The following is a 19,340-nucleotide window of genomic DNA, read 5'->3' as shown; positions in this document are numbered from 1 at the left end:
GTGTGTGTTTTGTACCTCTCTTTGCCTGCCTGTCTGTCTGTATCTATCTATCTGCTTCTCTCTCTCTCTCTCTCTCTCTCTCTCTCTCTCTCTCTCTCTCTCTCTCTCTCTCTCTCTCTCTCTCTCTCTCTCTCTCTCTCTCTCTCTCTCTCTCTCTCTCTCTCTCTCTCTCTCTCTCTCTGCTGCCTGTCTGTCTGTCTCTACTTATATGTCTCTGCCGTCTTGTCTATCTTTCTGTCTGTTCCTGATTATACTGTATCCTTCTGCCTGTCTCTGTCTGTCCATCTGTTGCAACCTGTTTGTCTGTCTCTTTGTTTGTGTGTCTGTGTGTCTGTCTCATCCCCCTGACTCTGACTGACCTTACACAGGGAGCTTTGCGGGTGCTAGGATCATGCTGGCAGGTCAGGGCTTTGACCCGGATGGTGGCTCCTTGGTGACCTTGTGTGACCTGCCCTGTGACCTTGTGAGCAGCGACAGCACCACAGCCATAACCTGTGTGGCACCAGCCCTGCCCCACAGTGAGTAGTGGTGGTGGTGGTAGTGGTAGTAGTGTCATTATTACTGTTATTCTTGATAATAGCAGTATTATTATCATTAGTAGTATTATGATAATTAATTCATTGATAATGATAATAATGACAATATAACTAATCCTTCCTTTATTTGTCTCTGTGTGTGTGTGTGTGTGTGTGTGTGTGTGTGTGTGTGTGTGTGTGATGGTCAGTAAATTATCTCTATCAATAAATTATCTATCTGTACCTATTTACCTATCTATTAATCTATTTACCTACCTACCTATCTATCTATCTATCTATCTATCTATCTATCTATCTATCTATCTATCTACAGTATGTCTACCTGTTTGCCTACCTACCTACGTATCTATCTATCAATCTGTCTGTCTGTATAACTGAATCTGTTAACTAAACCTTCCTTTTATTTGTCTGTGTGTGTGTGTGTGTGTGTGTGTGTGTGTGTGTGTGTGTGTGATGATCAATAAACTATCTATCTGCTTTTCTATCTGTCAGTTAACTATCAATCTGTTCATCCATCTGTCAATAAACTATAAATCTATCAATTTATTTATCTATCTCTATCTATCTATCTGTCAATTAATCAATTAATTTATCTATCCATCCATCCATCAATTTATCCATCCCTCAATCCAACCATCCATCCATCTATCCATCTATATGTACCAGGTGAGGCAGATGTGACATGTGATGTGGTGGTGAGCAGCCCGAATGGTTTGTCTGCCAGTCTGCTGGGTGGCTTCACCTACCAACTGGCTCTCACACTCTCCCTCACTGGCCTGGAGCCCCAGCGAGGCGGCACTGCTGGCGGCACCTCCCTCACCCTCACTGGCACTGGCTTTGGGTAAGTAACACAGTGCCTGGTGTCTGTGTGACTTCTGGGTGTCTGTGCTTCTCTGCCTGCCTGTCTGTCTGTCTGTATGCATGCTGTATTTTCTGCCATATAACCTTGCTTAACCTGATCACTGCCCCCTCAGGTGAACACTACCTCCTCAGGTCAAACGGCAACATAATGATCTGACTTGACCTTGCCTAACTTAGACCTTATCCTCCCTAGGTTGAGCGGCAATAAGGTGACCATTGGTGGGTCAGAGTGCAAGGTGACCCAAGAGGGTCCGACCAGCATCACCTGCATCACTGAGGCTCACCAAGGGTCGGGTCAATTCCAGGTCAAGGTCACTGCCCCTGGGAAAGGCTTGGCAGCAGCTGTGAGTGTTTATGTGTTCTTTTGTTTGGTGAAAGTGTTTTGCTCTTTTTCCTTCTGTTTTCTTGCTTAATTTGATGTCTTTTATTAATTTTTGTGTTTATAATTTCTTCATCTCCTGTTTCATCCTTTTAGCCTCATTTTCTCCTTTCCTTTCTTAACTTACCTTCCTTTTTCTATCCCTCTATCCCCTCTGACCCCTTCACCCCTCACCTTTCCTCCCTCACCCCTCATCATTGATCCCTCACCTCTAAAATTCACCACTCAGCACCCTCATCTCATTCTCCTCCTTCACCCACCTCACCCCCTCGCCCCTCACCTCTCACCCCTCATCTCCACAGCAGAACAATAGTGGAATCTTCTCCTACATCGACCTCTGGAGTTCACCATTCACTTGGGGCAGCAAACCGCCACCATCACAGGGGCAGCTGGTGGTGGTGACTCAGGGCAAGACACTGCTGCTGGACCAGTCAACACCAGTGCTGAAGATGCTGCTGATCCAGGGCGGCCACGTGGTGTTTGATGTGGAGATTGTGGAGGAGCTGGTGTTGCGGGCAGAGTATATTTTGATCGTTGGTGGTGGCTCTCTCAGTATTGGGTCGGAGGATCAGTCTTTCCCTGGTGAGGCCATCATTGAACTGCACAGCAACACACACTCCACTGAGCTGCCCTTGTATGGTGCCAAGGTGAGAGGCTGAGGGAGAGTGTGGGGGTGCCAAGGGGAGAGGGAGAGAGAGAGGATGCCAAGATGAGAGGCAAAGGGAGAGAGAAGGATTTAACCAGGATTCTATGCCTTTCATGGATTCTGGTGGAGGTTGGTCTAGTTATCAAGATGCATCCATGATTGTAGTGGTGAGGAGGATGAGTCTGTCTATCTGTCTGTCTGTGTGTCTGCTTGTTTGTCAAGGAATCTAGGCTTTCATTCTGTTGGTTTGTATTGTTGTGATCTGTCTGTATGTTTTGTCTGACAGATAGATCACAACAATATAAACCAGCAGAATATAAGACTAGATTCTTTGACAGACAGACAGACACAGACAGACCACAACAATACAAACCAGCAGAGTATAAGACTAGATTCCTTGACAGACAGACAGACAGACAGACCACAACGATACAAACCATCAAAATGAAAGACTAGACTCCATCCCACTGTGCAGAGAGAGAGAGAGAGAGAGAGAGAGAGAGAGAGAGAGAGAGAGAGAGAGAGAGAGAGAGAGAGAGAGAGAACAACAATAAAAATAACAACATAAAAGACTGGATTCCTTCCACATAACCTAACCAAACCCCATTACCACCTACCCTGACCCATCCCACAGGTATTGGCGGTGCGTGATGGGACGCTGGACCTTCATGGCCATCACGTCCCCATCACCTGGACCCACCTGGCACACACGGCCTCCCTTGGGGACACCAACCTCACCCTGTCCCTGCCCATCACCTTGAGGCAGGGTGACCAGGTTGTTATTGCCACCACAGAGAACAGGTAAAGGAACATTCATGTGCAAATCTCTCTCTCTCTCTCTCTCTCTCTCTCTCTCTCTCTCTCTCTCTCTCTCTCTCTCTCTCTCTCTCTCTCTCTCTCTCTCTCTCTCTCTCTCTCTCTCTCTCTCTCTCTCTCTCTCTCTCTCTCTCTCTCACTTTAAACACTTTAAACACTTTAAACACTTTATTATGTTTGTCTGTAGTACATATATAAGCTTAAGGTACAATTAATTGAAAGACAAACAGCCCCTTATGAAGCACAAGCTTTTTGGGCACACTTAATATCTACTTGATACTGAAATGTAAAACAACACTAAACTAAAAATCTAATTGAAGAAAATGTAAAAAAAAAAATATATAAATAAATAAATAGCAATAACAAAAGATTTAGGGATAAATGGCTTTGCAAGAACAGGAAGGAAAGGAGAAAAATCATAATTATACATGAGAAATAGAGAAAATTGAAGTGGAATCTGATTATAAACAAGCAAATATTTGTTTTGAGAATAATTAAACAAACAGAAATAAATATGTATATATACTAGAGGATATAAACTATTTTAGTTACAGAGGATATGAACTATTTGGTTACAATACCAAGAAACAAAATAATAGATATTGATAAAAATTGATTGAAGTACAAGATGTGTCAGTATTGAGACAATAAATATTCTTTTAGTTTTCTCTTAAAGATATTTACGCTTAATGAATTTTTTATATGTGACAGGGTGCTATTCCATATTTTGGGACCTTTATACATTAGAGAGTGTTGGTAGAGAGTTAAGGTATGATGGGGAATCTGTAGAGAATGCCTGTAGCGTGTGGAGTGGTTATGAGTTAGGGTCAGGGTATTGTTGTTGTTGGAATTTATCAATTTGAACATGTATGATGCAATAGAGAAGTTTGATAAGTCAGAGAGTTGAAGGATTTTCATAGATTTAAAGAGTGGAGGTGTGTGTTGGAGGAAGTCACTATTAGTCATGATTCTAATAATTTTCTTGTGGAGGATGTTTAGATTTTGTAGATGACATGGGTAGGTAGTGGACCAAATTGGATTACAGTAGGTTAAGTGTGGGTATATATGGGCATAATACATGATTTTCATAATTTCCACTGGAACAAAGTTGTTTATTTTCAGCAATAGAGCTATTGATCTAGATAATTTTAGGCAAAGGTTTGATATGTGATATTTAAAAGTAAGATTATTGTCAAATGTGACTCCAAGAAATTTTGTCTTAGAAACTTGCGTGATATCTTTATCTAATATGGTAAGTCTAGGTAAGGGTTGGTATTTGGTGGTGGTATTTGTAAATAACATGTAGAAAGTTTTAGCTGTGTTAATTGTTAGGCGATTTGCAAGACACCATTCAGAAAAGGCAGATAATTCTAGGTTGGCTCTGTAGATTAGGTCAGTGGGATTATCACCAATCATGTACAAGGTGGAGTCATCAGCAAACTGTATAGTGTTGAAAGCAGTAGAGGCATTGCTGATATCGTTGATATATATCAGGAAAAGAATAGGGCCTAAGATGCTACCTTGTGGCACACCAAGATGTATAGGTTTGATGGTTGATTTAGAGTTACTGTAGGATGTAAAATGAGATCGGCCAGTTAAATATGATTTGAACCAATTTTCCACACAACCGCGAATACCATAGTGACGTAATTTGTCTATTAGAATGTTTGGGTCAACTGTGTCAAAAGCTTTGCTGAAATCAATGAAAATGGATATTATAGACTTATGTTTATTCAAGGCATCGTGTAGGTCAGAGGTAAACACATTTATAGCGTCAAAAGTATTTAGTCCGGGGCGGAAACCAAATTGCCTATTATTTAAGAGTTTTTGTGAATTGAGGTAGTTCATGAGGAAGTTCTTCATAATGATTTCAAATATTTTAGAGAACACTGGTAAAATAGAGATTGGTCGGTAGTTTGAGATATTAGTTTTACTTCCCGATTTATGGATAGGGATAATTTTTGCCAGCTTGAATCTATTAGGGAAAACTCCATCTTTTATTGAATCATTGAATAATTTTGAGAGTGGCTCTGCTAGAAGATTTTTGTTCTCTTTGATTATTTTCACAGGTATTTCATCCGTAGGGCATTTTTTATTTTTTAAGGCAGAAATAGCTTTTACTATGTCATTTCCTGTCACTATGGGAATATTCATGGAATTTAGGAAATTACCTCTGAGATAAGAAATGTGTGAGTTTTGAGCTCTAGGAAGCTGGGAGCTAAGTTGAGGTGCAATTTGTGAAAAATAGGTGTTGAATGCATTTGAAATTTCATGTGGAGTGTGCAGGACTGTGTCATTATAGTGTAGTGTGTGGGAGACCGTCTTGTTATTATTATTAATGTTTTCTATTTCGGTAATTAGTTCCCAAACTTTTTTTGTGTTAAGTCTAAAATTTTCAAACCTTTGTAGGTAATATTCAGATTTTTTGCGTTTTATTAAGTTATTTAGATAATTTCTGTAATGTTTGTAGTGGTCCATTGTAATTGACCCTAGTTTGTATAGTTTGTACAGCTGATATTTATGTTTTGTTGAATTTATTAACCCCTGTGTTAACCAAGGCTTACTCAGTCTTTTGGATGTGATAGTTTTGGTTATTTTGGGGAAGCAGGAATAGTATATTTTATATAATTTATCCAGAAATATGTCGCAGTTTGTGTTTGTGTCACTGCTAGTGAGGTAGAGATTCCAGTCTGTATTTGATAGGGTCTGTGTGAATTTCAACCGATTTACTCTATTTTGTAGCCTAAAATCAACTTTGTGGTGAATATTGCACACTTTATCAGAGACTGGAATATTGATAAACACTGGAAGGTGGTCACTGATAGGAAAGTGGAAAATTCCAGAAGAGACTGGTTCATTGAAGTTTGTCCAGACGTGATCCAATAAAGATGGGGCTGCAGTTGTATTTATGTCTGAAAATCTTGTTGGTCGAGATATATGTGGGAAGTAATTGTTTGATTGCATAGTTGTAATGAAAGAGTTAGTAGGAGGGTGTGATACATGTTCAAGAAGGTTTATATTGAAGTCACCTATGAGTATATTCCTGTTGTTTGTGAAAAAGTTATTTGAAAGAAGATTATCAATATATGCATTAAATTCATTTACTTTAGCATGTTTACTATTTGGTCTGTAAATACAAGAAACAGAGTAGGAGGTAGTAGGTAGAATAATTTTCACACTACATAGTTCAGCATTTTCATCACACATGCAAAAATCCTTAATAATTTCACTTTGTAGGTCAATATTTACATAAATTGCAACACCCCCACCTGGAGAGTATAAAGGCCTGTGAACATGATATGACTGATAGCCATCAATTTCGTGAAGGTGAACATTATTTGCATTGAGCCAGGTTTCACTTATACATAAGATATCAGGGAGTTTGGGAAGAGATTTGATAAAAGAGATTACTTGGTCATAATTTTTGTTTAGTGAGCGGGCATTTATATGGAGAATATTGATATAGTCAGCGCTACTTCTTGGTATAACATTCATGTATGAGGTAAGGTCATGATAATTACAGATATCATCTAACTCAAGAGATAAGTACATGGAATTTATTATTTCTATGCCGATGCTATCAGATTCATTGTTGTCTTCTAAGTCGTTGAAAAGTGTATTGAGGAGATTCTCACTAGTAAAGTTCATGATATAGAAAGGGGAATTGAAGAAAGGCTAGTAGAAAAGGGGGCAAGTATGGGTAGCAGAGAGGGAGGAGGGAGTGGAAGGGATTTGGAAAAGTTTAAGGGAGAGGAAAGGAAGGATATGATAAGTAGAGATAGAGAAGAATAATCAAAGAATAAGGAAATACATAATAATAAATTAAAATAAAAATTAAATAAAAAGAAATTGGAAGGCTTACCAGGTATGTCATAAGAAGGGTGGAAGGTAGATTGCAAAATGTTTGCAGAATTTGGTGATCAAAAGGATTAAGTTGATAAAACTATAAATGTTCAAGATATTGGCAAAGTAAAGATGATAGAATAAAGCTTCATACCCAAGATATTGGCAAAGTAATAGATAAATAGGCAAAGTAGTAGATGATAAAAGAAAGTTTCATATGATGAAATCTAGAAAAAATTAAGATGAATAATAATAAGTTGGAGACATGCATAGGATATGACATATAAAATATATACACAGGAAAGGATAATGAATACATTATATATATAAATTAAATAGACATAAAGATATCTAGAATGTTTGGCAGGAAATATTGCATCATGTTGAGTTGAGAGCACATTTAAGACTGGGTCAGAACAGGATATTTATCTAGGAAAATGTTCAAAGACTGTTCAGTGGTTATCATGTGTTTTTGACTAGATGTTTTTAATTTAACAAAGATCTTTCCATCCCTTGTGTAGCACTGTTGGAAAAGCTCCTTGTTTTTTTTTCCTGATACCCCAAACTGTATTGAAGATATTGCGTCGTTTTGGAGTGAGACTTTCATTAATATAGAGGCTAGGTTTAACTTTTACACAGGCATCCATTATTTCTGCCTTCTTTGATCTATTTAGCAGCTTTACAATTATTGGTCTCTCTTTGTTTTGACTTTTTGAACCTAACCTGTGAGCAACATTGATGTCAGCATGACTTAAATTGATGTGCAGATTATCTTTAACTGAATTCACAACAAGGTCAGTTGAGTTTTCATGGTTTTGTTCTCTGGGCAATGCAGGACCACTAATTATTATAGTATCTCTTCTTTCATATTGTTCTACATCATCTAGTTGATTTTCAAGTTTACTGACTGTATCCTCAAGTGAGGTCACTTTGTCCTGTAACTTTTCAATTTTTTCATCTTTTTCCTTGGAAAGAATAGACAGAGCTTTCACTATTGTGTTCACTATCACTTTACCTTCTTCGGACAGACGAGCAATGTCACTGGAGATGAAGTCAAGGATGTCTGTTGTGGGTGCTTGTCCCATGGCTTGAGTTGGTGTCTTGACCATCTCGGCTATGGCTGTCCCCTGCTTCTGTCCAACTGGAGTAGATACTACAGCTGCTACGTCAGACCCTGCCGCACTCCTTGTTTGCACCATTTAGCTTGCGAGAATCCAAGTAGTAGACTACGTGCAGGTATAATGGAGTAAACAGGTACAGGGGCGAATCTGCGACGAGCCGGGGTTTGTTTACGTTTGGCAAAATATTGTTGGAACAGTCCAGCGGCGGAGGCAGGGGACTTGTTTTGCTGGCTTATTCTTCCTTCACATCCTTCTATGTACTGGTTCTTGTATGGATCTTATGGCAGAGACATACCCGGAGCAGCCCTTAATGGTTCTTGGATAATAAGCGGGTGTAGTAAGCAGAAAAAATGTGGAAAGTGAGGAGCTCCAAGGCACACGTGTTTCTCTCTCTCTCTCTCTCTCTCTCTCTCTCTCTCTCTCTCTCTCTCTCTCTCTCTCTCTCTCTCTCTCTCACTACCCATTCATCTCCCAAACCACCCCTCTCTCCCTCTCCCTCTCACCCCCTTCATCCCTCCACAGGTTCTACATGAAGGAGAACGAGGTGAGGACCATCGCATCAGTCTCTGAGGATGGCCTGGAGGTCACACTGACAGAGGCACTGGAGCACACCCACCTCTCCGTCACCCAGACTCTTGGGGGACACACAGTGGAGACACATGCAGAGGTGGGACTCCTCACCCACAATGTCAAGATCCAGGGAAATGTTGGCACCGACTTCAGTGTGGCTATTGAGGGCCTGCTTTTAGGCCTGGTGAGTTTGGTGTTGTGGTGTTGTTCTGTGCTGTATATAGGCTATGAAAGGCTGTGAGGAGGAAGAATAGTGTGTAGGTCTGAGTTCATTGACTTCTGGTGAGTGACTTATTGCTGTTCTGTTGCAGATTCTGAAGGTGTGTTGTGTGTGGGCCATAAGGAGTAGTAGTAGTAGTAGTAGTAGTAGTAGTGTGTAGGTGTGAGTTCATTCAGTTCTGGTGAGTTTGGTGACTTACTGCCATTCTGGTGCAGGTTCTCAAGGTGTATAGTAGTGGTTGTGAATAGTAGCAGTGGTGTGTGATGGTGCAGATCTGAATTTTAAAGGATTCACCACGCTTAAGTCACAATACTTTCCCTCAGAATCTGTTAATGGTGTAGAATCTTGTTCATTTATGATTACAGTTATGAAAGAACTCTTGAAAGCCACAATACTTTCCACCAAAATCTATTAACAGTATATAATCCTTGTTAACCTCATTACAATCAGGAAAAATCCTTGAAAACCACAACAGTTTCCACCACACTCAGTTAATGGCATAGAATCCATGTTAGATTGTGAAAATATCCTTGAAAACAACAATAGTTTTCCCCAGATCTAATAAAGGCATAGAATCCTTGCTAACCTTTCACTACTATAATGAAAACATCCTGGAAAATCCCAGTAACTTTCACCAGGACCTGATAGAAGTGGCTGAGATAAGATGCAGAAACATGAGAATACATCTCTCTTTTTCTTTCTCTCAATGCATTCTTCTCTCTCTGTTCACTGCCACACACCAACATGTCTCTCTTCTCTTTACCATCCCAGACCACCCAGTCATGTTTCAATGGTCGACATGGAGACGAGATTGGCGGTGACCAATTTGGCGCCACTGTGATACTGTCTGGAAAGTTCCCTGACCTGGACTTGGTGATGGGACGCATTGAGTACGTGGAGGTGACCAAGGCTGGTCAGGTGAGGCTGTGAGAGGCTGGGTCCTGCTGGGCCAATCTGGGTCAGGTCATGTGTGTTGTGGCAGTGGTAATGGTAGTAGTAGTAGTAGTAGTAGTAGTAGTAGTAGTAGTAGTAGTAGTAATGTCACATGTAGTAATTTGAGCAATATGTGTTGTACTTCCACTTGAGAGAGACACATTAGTATCACCTCCACATCCACCCTAATTCATTCACACATCAAAATATCCCTCCACCTCCACTTCAAACAGGCACAGTAACATCACCTCCACTTCAGGCAAGCACAATAACACACCACATCCATTGTAATCCACACACATACACACTTGCCAAATTTCCACCCAGGCATTCCAACTTGGGCGGTACCCACTCCACTTCCACCTGGCTGGGGACATGGGTGGTTCGTACATCCGCGGGTGCTCCATCCACCACACCTACAACCGCGCAGTGACAATGCACGCAACAAACAACCTGCTGGTGGAGCATAATGTGGCGTACAACAACATGGGTCACGCTATCTTCACAGAGGATGGGGTGGAGCAGAACAGTGTGGTGCAGTACAACCTTGCAGTCTACACCAGGACCTCCTCTTCCCTTCTTAATGTGGATGTGACATGCTCCTCATTCTGGGTGGGTGTGTGTATGTGATTATTTAGTTGTATTTAACAAGTTGTACTGCACAGGGTCCAAGCAAGCTCTTTTGTCCTGTTTCCATATCTATGTTTGCACGATTTCTCTTTAATTATGTGTACAATGCTCTGCTTCAACCACATCTTTTGTGTGTGTGTGTGTGTGTGTGTGTGTGTGTGTGTGTGTGTGTGTGTGTGTGTGTGTGTACATGTGTGCATGTATAGGGGAAGGAAGCAGGGAGGGAAAAGGTGGGAGGAGGGAGAACAAGTAAGGGATGTCTTCTACTTTCTCTCACCCCTATTCTATCCACCTCTCTAATGCAAGAATTAACCAGTATTCTCAATCATTCATCCCTTTATCTCGTAAACCCTGGAACTCACTGCCTGCTTCTGTATTTCTTCAGTCCAATAACTTGAACTCCTTCAAGAGGGAGGCTTCAAGTTTTGGATGATCCATTGGCCTCTTTCCTTTAGGGACTGACACCTCAGTGAGTATATTTCTTCCTTTTGTTGCCCTTGACCAGTGCTCCTCTTTCAGTAAAAATCAATTAGATGGAAGAATGTGTGAGAGAGAGAGAGAGAGAGAGAGAGAGAGAGAATCTTCCACACACTCAAAACTCTCAAAGTCTCCACAAGCCACTCTGAGAACCACCTCCCACTCCAGTCACACACTCATAACTCCTGCAATTTTCCACAAACCGCTTACTCACTGATCCACTGTTTCGCTCATCCATCAGGTGGTGAACCCAAACAACATTTTCCGTCACAATGCAGCTGCCAGTGGAACACATTTTGGTTACTGGTACAGGCTGGACCACCATCCCTCAGGCCCATCCACCACCAACATCTACTGCCAGAACACTGAACAGATGGGACTCTTCTTCAATAACACTGCACATTCCATGGGAAGGTGTGTGTGTGTGTGTGTTTGTGATTGTGTGTTGGCTGGGTAGGAGAGAGAGAGAGAGAGAGAGAGAGAGAGAGAGAGAGAGAGAGAGAGAGAGAGGGTGTGTGTGTGTGTGTGTGTTGGGTGAGAGAGAGAGAGAGAGAGAGAGAGAGAGAGAGAGAGAGAGAGAGAGAGAGAGAGAGAGGGTGTGTGTGTGTGTGTGTGTTGGGTGAGAGAGAGAAAGAGAGAGCGAGAGAGAGAGAGAGAGAGAGAGAGAGAGAGAGAGAGAGAGAGAGAGAGAGAGAGAGGATGTGTGTATGTGTGCATGAGTGTTATTGTTATGCTGTGTGTTCTGTGCTGGCTTGAAGTTTACATGATGGGTGGAATAGAGAGAGAGAGAGAGAGAGAGAGAGAGAGAGAGAGAGAGAGAGAGAGAGAGAGAGAGAGAGAGAGAGAGAGAGAGAGAGGATCATAGTACAGAAGGATAAAAGTTAATCTGTTTTCTGGCTATCCATCTGGGACATTGGGACATTTGATGACAACACTGGCCTCTGTTCCAGGTATGGTCTGTGGGTGTTCTCCAATCCAGGATATCACCCAAAGTCCGACATCTGTGGAGGCAGGGACGTGGTAAGTCTGTGTCACGCATCACTAAATACGTATCCATTCATGTGTATATGATCTGTGTGTGTGTGTGTAATGATGGGCAATACTGCTACACTCTGTCATTAGGTGTGTCTTAGTAATTCAGGACACAGGAACATGATAACACTGTAACTGACCAAAGCTCTCACTCACTGATCAGTCAGCAAATTCCCATCTTGTCTTGAAATGTGCAGCAGACTGATGTATTTCCGTCAAAACCCATACAGTTCAAATTATGGTTCTGGTAGAAATACAGAAGTTTGCTAACATTTCAAAGTCATATAGAAATTCATAGACCAGTCAGTGATTTAGTACATGAGTCAGTGGCAGTGCTACCATGCTCCTGTACCCTAATTACCTTGCCTAATTATTGATACACTTGATGAAACAGAGCTTACTATTATGAACTGTGCTCCTGTAGCCTCACCTGCCTAATTACTGATACACTTGATGAAACAGAGCTTACTATTACAAAATATTACGATCCCACACAGGATAGTCCAGGCAAAGCACCACACACACACACACACACACACACACACACACACACTGCTGTGTGACTGTGAACTTATCATTAAACCCAGCTGTGACCTCACTGAACATTTCCCTTTGTGTCTCACAACACAAGGGGGAAGTCACAGCCTGCCCTCTAAAGACAACTCTCTTCCTCCACACAAAACTACAAGCACCTAATAACACACACACCCTTCACTCAAAAATTTTTAAATCATCATGGCGACTCCTACACCAGCCTTGGAGTCCCCATCTGGGGAGGGGACCATAAATGTCCCCAGGTCGGACTGCCTTTCTGTTGACGACCCTAAGTGTCTTGACACCCCCCTCAACTTTTTCTTCATTAACTTCTGCAACATTCGCGGTCTAAGATCTAATTTTCAATCTGTAGAACACCACCTCTCCTCTTCTAAACCTCATCCTCTTTTCCTCACTGAAACTCAGGTGTCTGAGGCAACTGACAGTAGCCCCTTTTCTGTTCCCTCCTACTTTCTCTATCCTCATTTTCGATCCAAAGCTGGATGCTGCGTTTATGTGCGCAATGACTTAACCTGCTCTCGTGCCCACGCTCTTGAATCTTCCGAGTTTTCCACCATCTGGATACGACTACAGAGTCACTCTCATACTAAATTTATCTGTGCTGTATACCTCTCACCTAACTCCTCTGACTATAAAAAATTCTTTGACTACTTAACTTCCAAAGTGGAGCACATTCTGACCCTCTTCCCTTTTCCAGAGATCTCCATTCTTGGAGACTTCAATGTTCACCACCAGCTTTGGCTTTCCTCTCCCTTCACAGACCATCCTGGTGAACTAGCCTACAACTTTGCTATCCTCCATGACCTAGAGAAATTGGTGCAACACCCTACTCGTATTCCTGACCGTCTTGGAGATACGCCCAACATTCTTGACCTTTTCCTGACCTCTAATCCTTCTGCTTATGCTGTCACCCTTTCTTCTCCGTTGGGCTCCTCCGATCACAATCTCATATCTTTATCTTGTCCTATCACTCCAATCCCTCCTCAGGATCCCCCTAAGCGAAGGTGCCTCTGGCGTTTTGCCTCTGCTAGTTGGGGGGACCTGAGGAGGTATTTTGCTGATTTTCCTTGGAATGACTACTGCTTCCGTGTCAGAGACCCGTCTTTGTGTGCTGAGCGCATAACAGAGGTGATAGTGTCTGGCATGGAGGCGTACATTCCTCACTCTTTTTCTCGTCCTAAACCTTCTAAACCTTGGTTTAACACAGCTTGTTCTCGTGCTATACATGATAGAGAGGTGGCCCACAAAAGGTACCAGAATCTCATGCACTTTATATTTCTGCCCGGAACCATGCCAAGTCTGTTCTCCAACTAGCCAAAAACTCCTTCATTAACAGAAAATGTCAAAACCTTTCAAAATCTAACTCCCCTCGTGATTTCTGGCATCTAGCCAAAAATATCTCCAATAACTTTGCTTCTTCATCTTTCCCTCCTCTATTTCAACCAGATGGCACCACTGCTATCACATCTATTTCTAAAGCTGAACTCTTTGCTCAAACCTTTGCTAAAAACTCTACCTTGGACGATTCTGGGCTTGTTCCTCCCTCTCCTCCACCCTCTGACTACTTCATGCCATCTATTAAAATTCTTCGCAATGATGTTTTCCATGCCCTCGCTGGCCTAAACCCTCGGAAGGCTTATGGACCTGATGGGGTCCCTCCTATTGTTCTCCGAAACTGTGCCTCCGTGCTTGCACCTTGCCTAGTCAAACTCTTTCAGCTCTGTCTGTCAACATCTACCTTTCCTTCTTGCTGGAAGTTTGCCTACATTCAACCTGTTCCTAAAAAGGATGACCGTTCTAATCCCTCAAACCACCGTCCAATTGCTTTAATTTCCTGCCTATCTAAAGTTTTTGAATCAATCCTCAACAGGAAGATTCTTAAACATCTATCACTTCACAACCTTCTATCTGATCGCCAGTATGGGTTCCGTCAAGGCCGCTCTACTGGTGATCTTCTGGCTTTCCTTACTGAGTCTTGGTCATCCTCTTTTAGAGATTTTGGTGAAACTTTTGCTGTTGCCTTGGACATATCAAAAGCTTTTGATAGAGTCTGGCACAAAGCTTTGATTTCCAAACTACCCTCCTACGGTTTCTATCCTTCTCTCTGTAACTTCATCTCAAGTTTCCTTTCTGACTGTTCTATTGCTGCTGTGGTAGACGGTCACTGTTCTTCTCCTAAATCTATTAACAGTGGTGTTCCTCAGGGTTCTGTCCTGTCACCCACTCTCTTCTTATTATTCATTAATGATCTTCTAAACCACCCTGCACTTTTCCACGTCTTTTCATAGACGTCCAACCCTTCAGGAGGTAAACATATCACGCAGGGAAGCCACAGAACACCTGACTTCTGATCTTTCTAAAATTTCTGATTGGGGCAGAGCAAACTTGGTATTGTTCAATGCCTCAAAAACTCAATTCCTCCATCTATCAACTCGACACAACCTTCCAGACAACTATCCCCTCTTCTTCAATGACACTCAACTGTCCCCCTCTTCTACACTGAACATCCTCGGTCTGTCCTTTACTTATAATCTGAACTGGAAACTTCACATCTCATCTTTAGCTAAAACAGGTTCTATGAATTTAGGTGTTCTGAGACGTCTCCGCCAGTTTTTCTCACCCCCCCAGCTGCTAACTCTGTACAAGGGCCTTATCTGTCCATGTATGGAGTATGCTTCACATGTCTGGGGGGGTTCCACTCATACTGCTCTTCTAGACAGGGTGGAATCAAAAGCTTTTCGTCTCATCAACTCCTCTCCTCTAACTGACTGTCTTCAGCCTCCCTCTCACCGCCGCAATGTTGCATATCTAGCTGTCTTTTACCGCTATTTTCATGCTAACTGCTCTTCTGATCTTGCTAACTGCATGCCTCCCCTCCTTCCGCGGCCTCGCTGCACAAGACTTTCTTCTTTCTCTCACCCTTATTTTGTCCACCTCTCTAACGCAAGAGTTAACCAGTATTCTCAATCATTCATCTCTTTCTCTGGTAAACTCTGGAACTCCCTGCCTGCTTCTGTATTTCCACCTTCCTATGACTTGAATTCTTTCAAGAGGGAGGTTTCAAGACACTTATCCACCAATTTTTGACCACTGCTTTGACCCTTTTATGGGACTGGCATTTCAGTGGGCATTTTTTTTTATTAGATTTTTGTTGCCCTTGGCCAGTGTCCTTCCTACATAAAAAAAAAAAAAACACAAACACACACACACACACACACACACACACACACACACACACACACATACACACACACACACACACACACACACACACACACACACGCACGCGCGCACACACACACACACACACACTCACTCACACACGTAGCCCCATCAACCCCTCACTGGAAAGGAACAGTCTTGTGGCTTAGTGAACTGTTACCAAGAAATAAAAATCCCAGTAGTAAGGACAATAAAAAAAAAAAAAATAAATAAATAAATAAATAAAAATCTTCCACTTTTGGATGAGCCTTTTGACCATTCTTTTGAGCCTGCACCTCAGTGGCCTTTTTTCACCTGTTGCCCTTAGCCAGTGTCCACTTACACACACACACACAAAAAAAAATAAAAGAAAAGAAAAAGAAAAAAAAATTCCTGCAGGGGCCAAGTGGGAAAGCTTCACCGCGTGGCACTGTGAGCGGGGTGCCGAGGCAGTATCTGGCACTAAGCTGCAGTTCCACAACTTTGTGATGCTTGATAACCAACAGGCTGGCATGGAGATGGTGTCTGTGAAGGGAGGGTTCGGACAGGATGACAGCCCTGGTGAGTCACTGGGTGGTGATGGGGTGAAGGGGGATGGTGACTGGGAGGAGTGAGAGGTATAGGGAGTCCTCAGTTTACAATGATCTTGACTTCTGCCTCTTGGTAGTTAAACTGGCAGTGCTTGTCCCTGTACATTTCCCTTTGTCCTTTATACTGATTTATTTATTTTTTATTTATTTATTTATTTTTTTTACTGTATGTCCTGATGTGTTTCTTTTACAGGTACAGTAATTATGTTTTTATAAACTAGAATATGACTTTACTATAACATTAGCATAGGTGAGTGACATAATGTAGGTACCAGTTCAAACCTATGCTGAAAATCGGTTTATAGGAATGGAACTCCATCATAACTCAAGGACCCCTTGAGGCCTTGTTGAGCTCCCTGACTGATGAAAAAATTATGGTTAAGAGAAGCAGAGTATGCAAGTGAATTAGTGAGAGGTAGTGAGGCCTTGTTGAGTTCCCTGACTGATGAGAAAGTTGTGGTTAAGAGAAGCAGGATATGCGAGTGAATTAGTGAGAGGTAGTGAGGCCTGGTTGAGCTCCCTGCCTGATGAGGAAATTGTGGTTAAGAAAAGCAGGATATGCAAGTGATGAGTTAAATTGCAATGTTAGTTAAGATGCTTGATTCCATTTCTTCCTTCCCTATATCTTGCACAGCTTTTGGAGGGAACATAAATAACATACCACACAGATCTTTAAATAACTGTTATAGCAAAAACAACAGCAGCAGTTAATATAAGTACACTGAATTATATAATGACATAAACTTGGGTAGGTTAGGTTATGTTCAGTTAGGTTTTCTACAGGCACCTTCTATAACAGTATCTTTAAGTACAGTAACCATTTCACACACCAGCAACTCTCTTAAGGATTTTCAAAGGTCACATGTGTGATTAATTGAACTTTCATGGGCCTCATTTTTCCATTGATGATGCTGAATTCCTGCTAAACTATCACTGGAATCATGAAAACACACTTTGAAACACTAATAGCTCTCATAAGGGCTATTTTCAAAGGCTATATGTGTTGAGTTTGAACTCTCAGGGATGTTTTTTCCCAGTGATGATGATGAATTTCTGTTAAACTATCACTGAAATAATGATGCTGTGGAAGGCTTCTACAGCATCAGTTGTGAAAAAAAGAGAAAATAAAGAAAAAACATGAAAACCTGAATAATCGCCTCGAAAACAGACCTGATGAGAGAGCAGACCTTTTAGAATGCACACCAAGCTACTCTGACACAAACACCATTTTGTCTCCAGATTAAGTTTTTGTAGGATCATGAGACAATCTTTTATTCATGCTGTTTTGTGCAGGCATCTTCAATTCCCTGGTGGTGACACAAACACCATTTTGTCTCCAGATTAAGTTTTTGTAGGATCATGAAACAATCTTTTATTCACGCTGTTTTGTGCAGGCATCTTCAATTCCCTGGTGGTGTGTCACTTGGCCCTCAACTCCAGTGTCTGCACCTCAGGAACCAGTGGTATTGTGGCGCCCAAGACCCAGATCTTTAGTATCTCCAATGTCACATTTGTTAACTTTGATGAGGGTGGAAGTGCTGCGCTGTCTGGCTGTTCTCAGTGCAGGAACTACCAGGGAGGCTACAGGGCCCAGGTTAAGGGTCTGGCCTTTGAGAATTCACCCAACAAGGTAAGGAAAAACATCTCTTCTTCAGGATGACTCTCTGTACCTCCTCAGTTTTTGCCATATATGCACTTATTTTGCAATGCTTTGTTCTCCCATCAGGACAATTTTCTGAAGCCACAACCATGATTACTGAAGTTCTTATGAGTGTTTCTTCCATTACTGATGGTGAACCATTGTTAAACTAGGAGGAGGCAGTAGACACCTGCCGAAACGATAATTACTCCCAGTGAGGTCTAAAGCACTGTTCAGGGGGTGCTGTGAACTTATCATTAAACCCAGCTGTGACCTCACTGAACGTTTCCCTTTGTGTCTCACAACACAAGGGGGCAGTCACAGCCTGCCCTCTAAAGACAACTATCTTCCTCCACACAAAACTACAAGCACCTAATAACACACACACCCTTCACTCAAAAATTTTAAAATCATGGCGACTCCTACACCAGCCTCGGAGTCCCCATCTGGGGAGGGGACCATAAATGTCCCCAGGTCGGACTGCCTTTCCGTCGACAACCCTAAGTGTCTTGACACCCCCCTCAACTTTTTCTTCATTAACTTCTGCAACATTCGCACTCTAAGATCTAATTTTCAATCTGTAGAACACCACCTCTCCTCTTCTAAACCTCATCTTCTTTTCTTCACTGAAACTCAGGTGTTTGAGGCAACTGACAGTAGCCCCTTTTCTGTTCCCTCCTACTTTCTCTATCCTCATTTTCGATCCAAAGCTGGATGCTGCATTTATGTGCGCAATGACTTAACCTGCTCTCGTGCCCACGCTCTTGAATCTTCCGAGTTTTCCACCATCTGGCTACGACTACAGAGTCGTTCTCATACTAAATTTATCTGTGCTGTATACCTCTCTCCTAACTCCTCTGACTATAAGAAATTCTTTGACTACTTAACTTCCAAAGTGGAGCACATTCTGACCCTCTTCCCTTTCGCAGAGATCTCCATTCTTGGAGACTTCAATGTTCACCACCAGCTTTGGCTTTCCTCTCCCTTAACTGACCATCCTGGTGAACTAGCCTACAACTTTGCTATCCTCCATGACCTAGAGCAATTGGTGCAACACCCTACTTGTATTCCTGACCGTCTTGGAGATACGCCGCACATTCTTGACCTTTTCCTGACCTCTAATCCTTCTGCTTATGCTGTCACCCTATCTTCTCCGTTGGGCTCCTCCGATCACAATCTCATATCTTTATCTTGTCCTATCACTCCAATCCCTCCTCAGGATCCCCCTAAGCGAAGGTGCCTCTGGCATTTTGCCTCTGCTAGTTGGGGGGACCTGAGGAGGTATTTTGCT

The 19,340-nt window shown here is 42.1% G+C and overlaps 1 protein-coding gene across 3 annotated transcripts in view; it reads left to right on the top strand.

Moving 5' to 3' along the window:
* LOC135097944 (fibrocystin-L-like) overlaps positions 1 to 19,340 on the top strand; it is a 28,622-nt gene that overhangs the window by 5,739 nt on the left and 3,543 nt on the right. For 2 of the 3 annotated variants that reach the window (XM_064000071.1, XM_064000069.1), the window contains exons 4-14: positions 369 to 518; positions 1,203 to 1,377; positions 1,591 to 1,741; positions 2,079 to 2,423; positions 3,057 to 3,223; positions 8,725 to 8,956; positions 9,764 to 9,910; positions 10,253 to 10,537; positions 11,274 to 11,446; positions 11,983 to 12,052; positions 17,805 to 18,040. In XM_064000071.1, coding sequence (XP_063856141.1) covers positions 369 to 518; positions 1,203 to 1,377; positions 1,591 to 1,741; positions 2,079 to 2,423; positions 3,057 to 3,223; positions 8,725 to 8,956; positions 9,764 to 9,910; positions 10,253 to 10,537; positions 11,274 to 11,446; positions 11,983 to 12,052; positions 17,805 to 18,040 — 2,131 coding nt within the window. The remainder of the gene's footprint in view (positions 1 to 368; positions 519 to 1,202; positions 1,378 to 1,590; positions 1,742 to 2,078; positions 2,424 to 3,056; positions 3,224 to 8,724; positions 8,957 to 9,763; positions 9,911 to 10,252; positions 10,538 to 11,273; positions 11,447 to 11,982; positions 12,053 to 17,804; positions 18,041 to 19,340) is intronic. The other variant, XM_064000070.1, reaches the window with a different exon arrangement.

Source organism: Scylla paramamosain, unplaced genomic scaffold (genome assembly GCF_035594125.1).
Source record: "Scylla paramamosain isolate STU-SP2022 unplaced genomic scaffold, ASM3559412v1 Contig37, whole genome shotgun sequence".
Taxonomy (NCBI): domain Eukaryota; kingdom Metazoa; phylum Arthropoda; class Malacostraca; order Decapoda; family Portunidae; genus Scylla; species Scylla paramamosain.
This window is presented reverse-complemented; position numbering and strand designations above follow the sequence as displayed.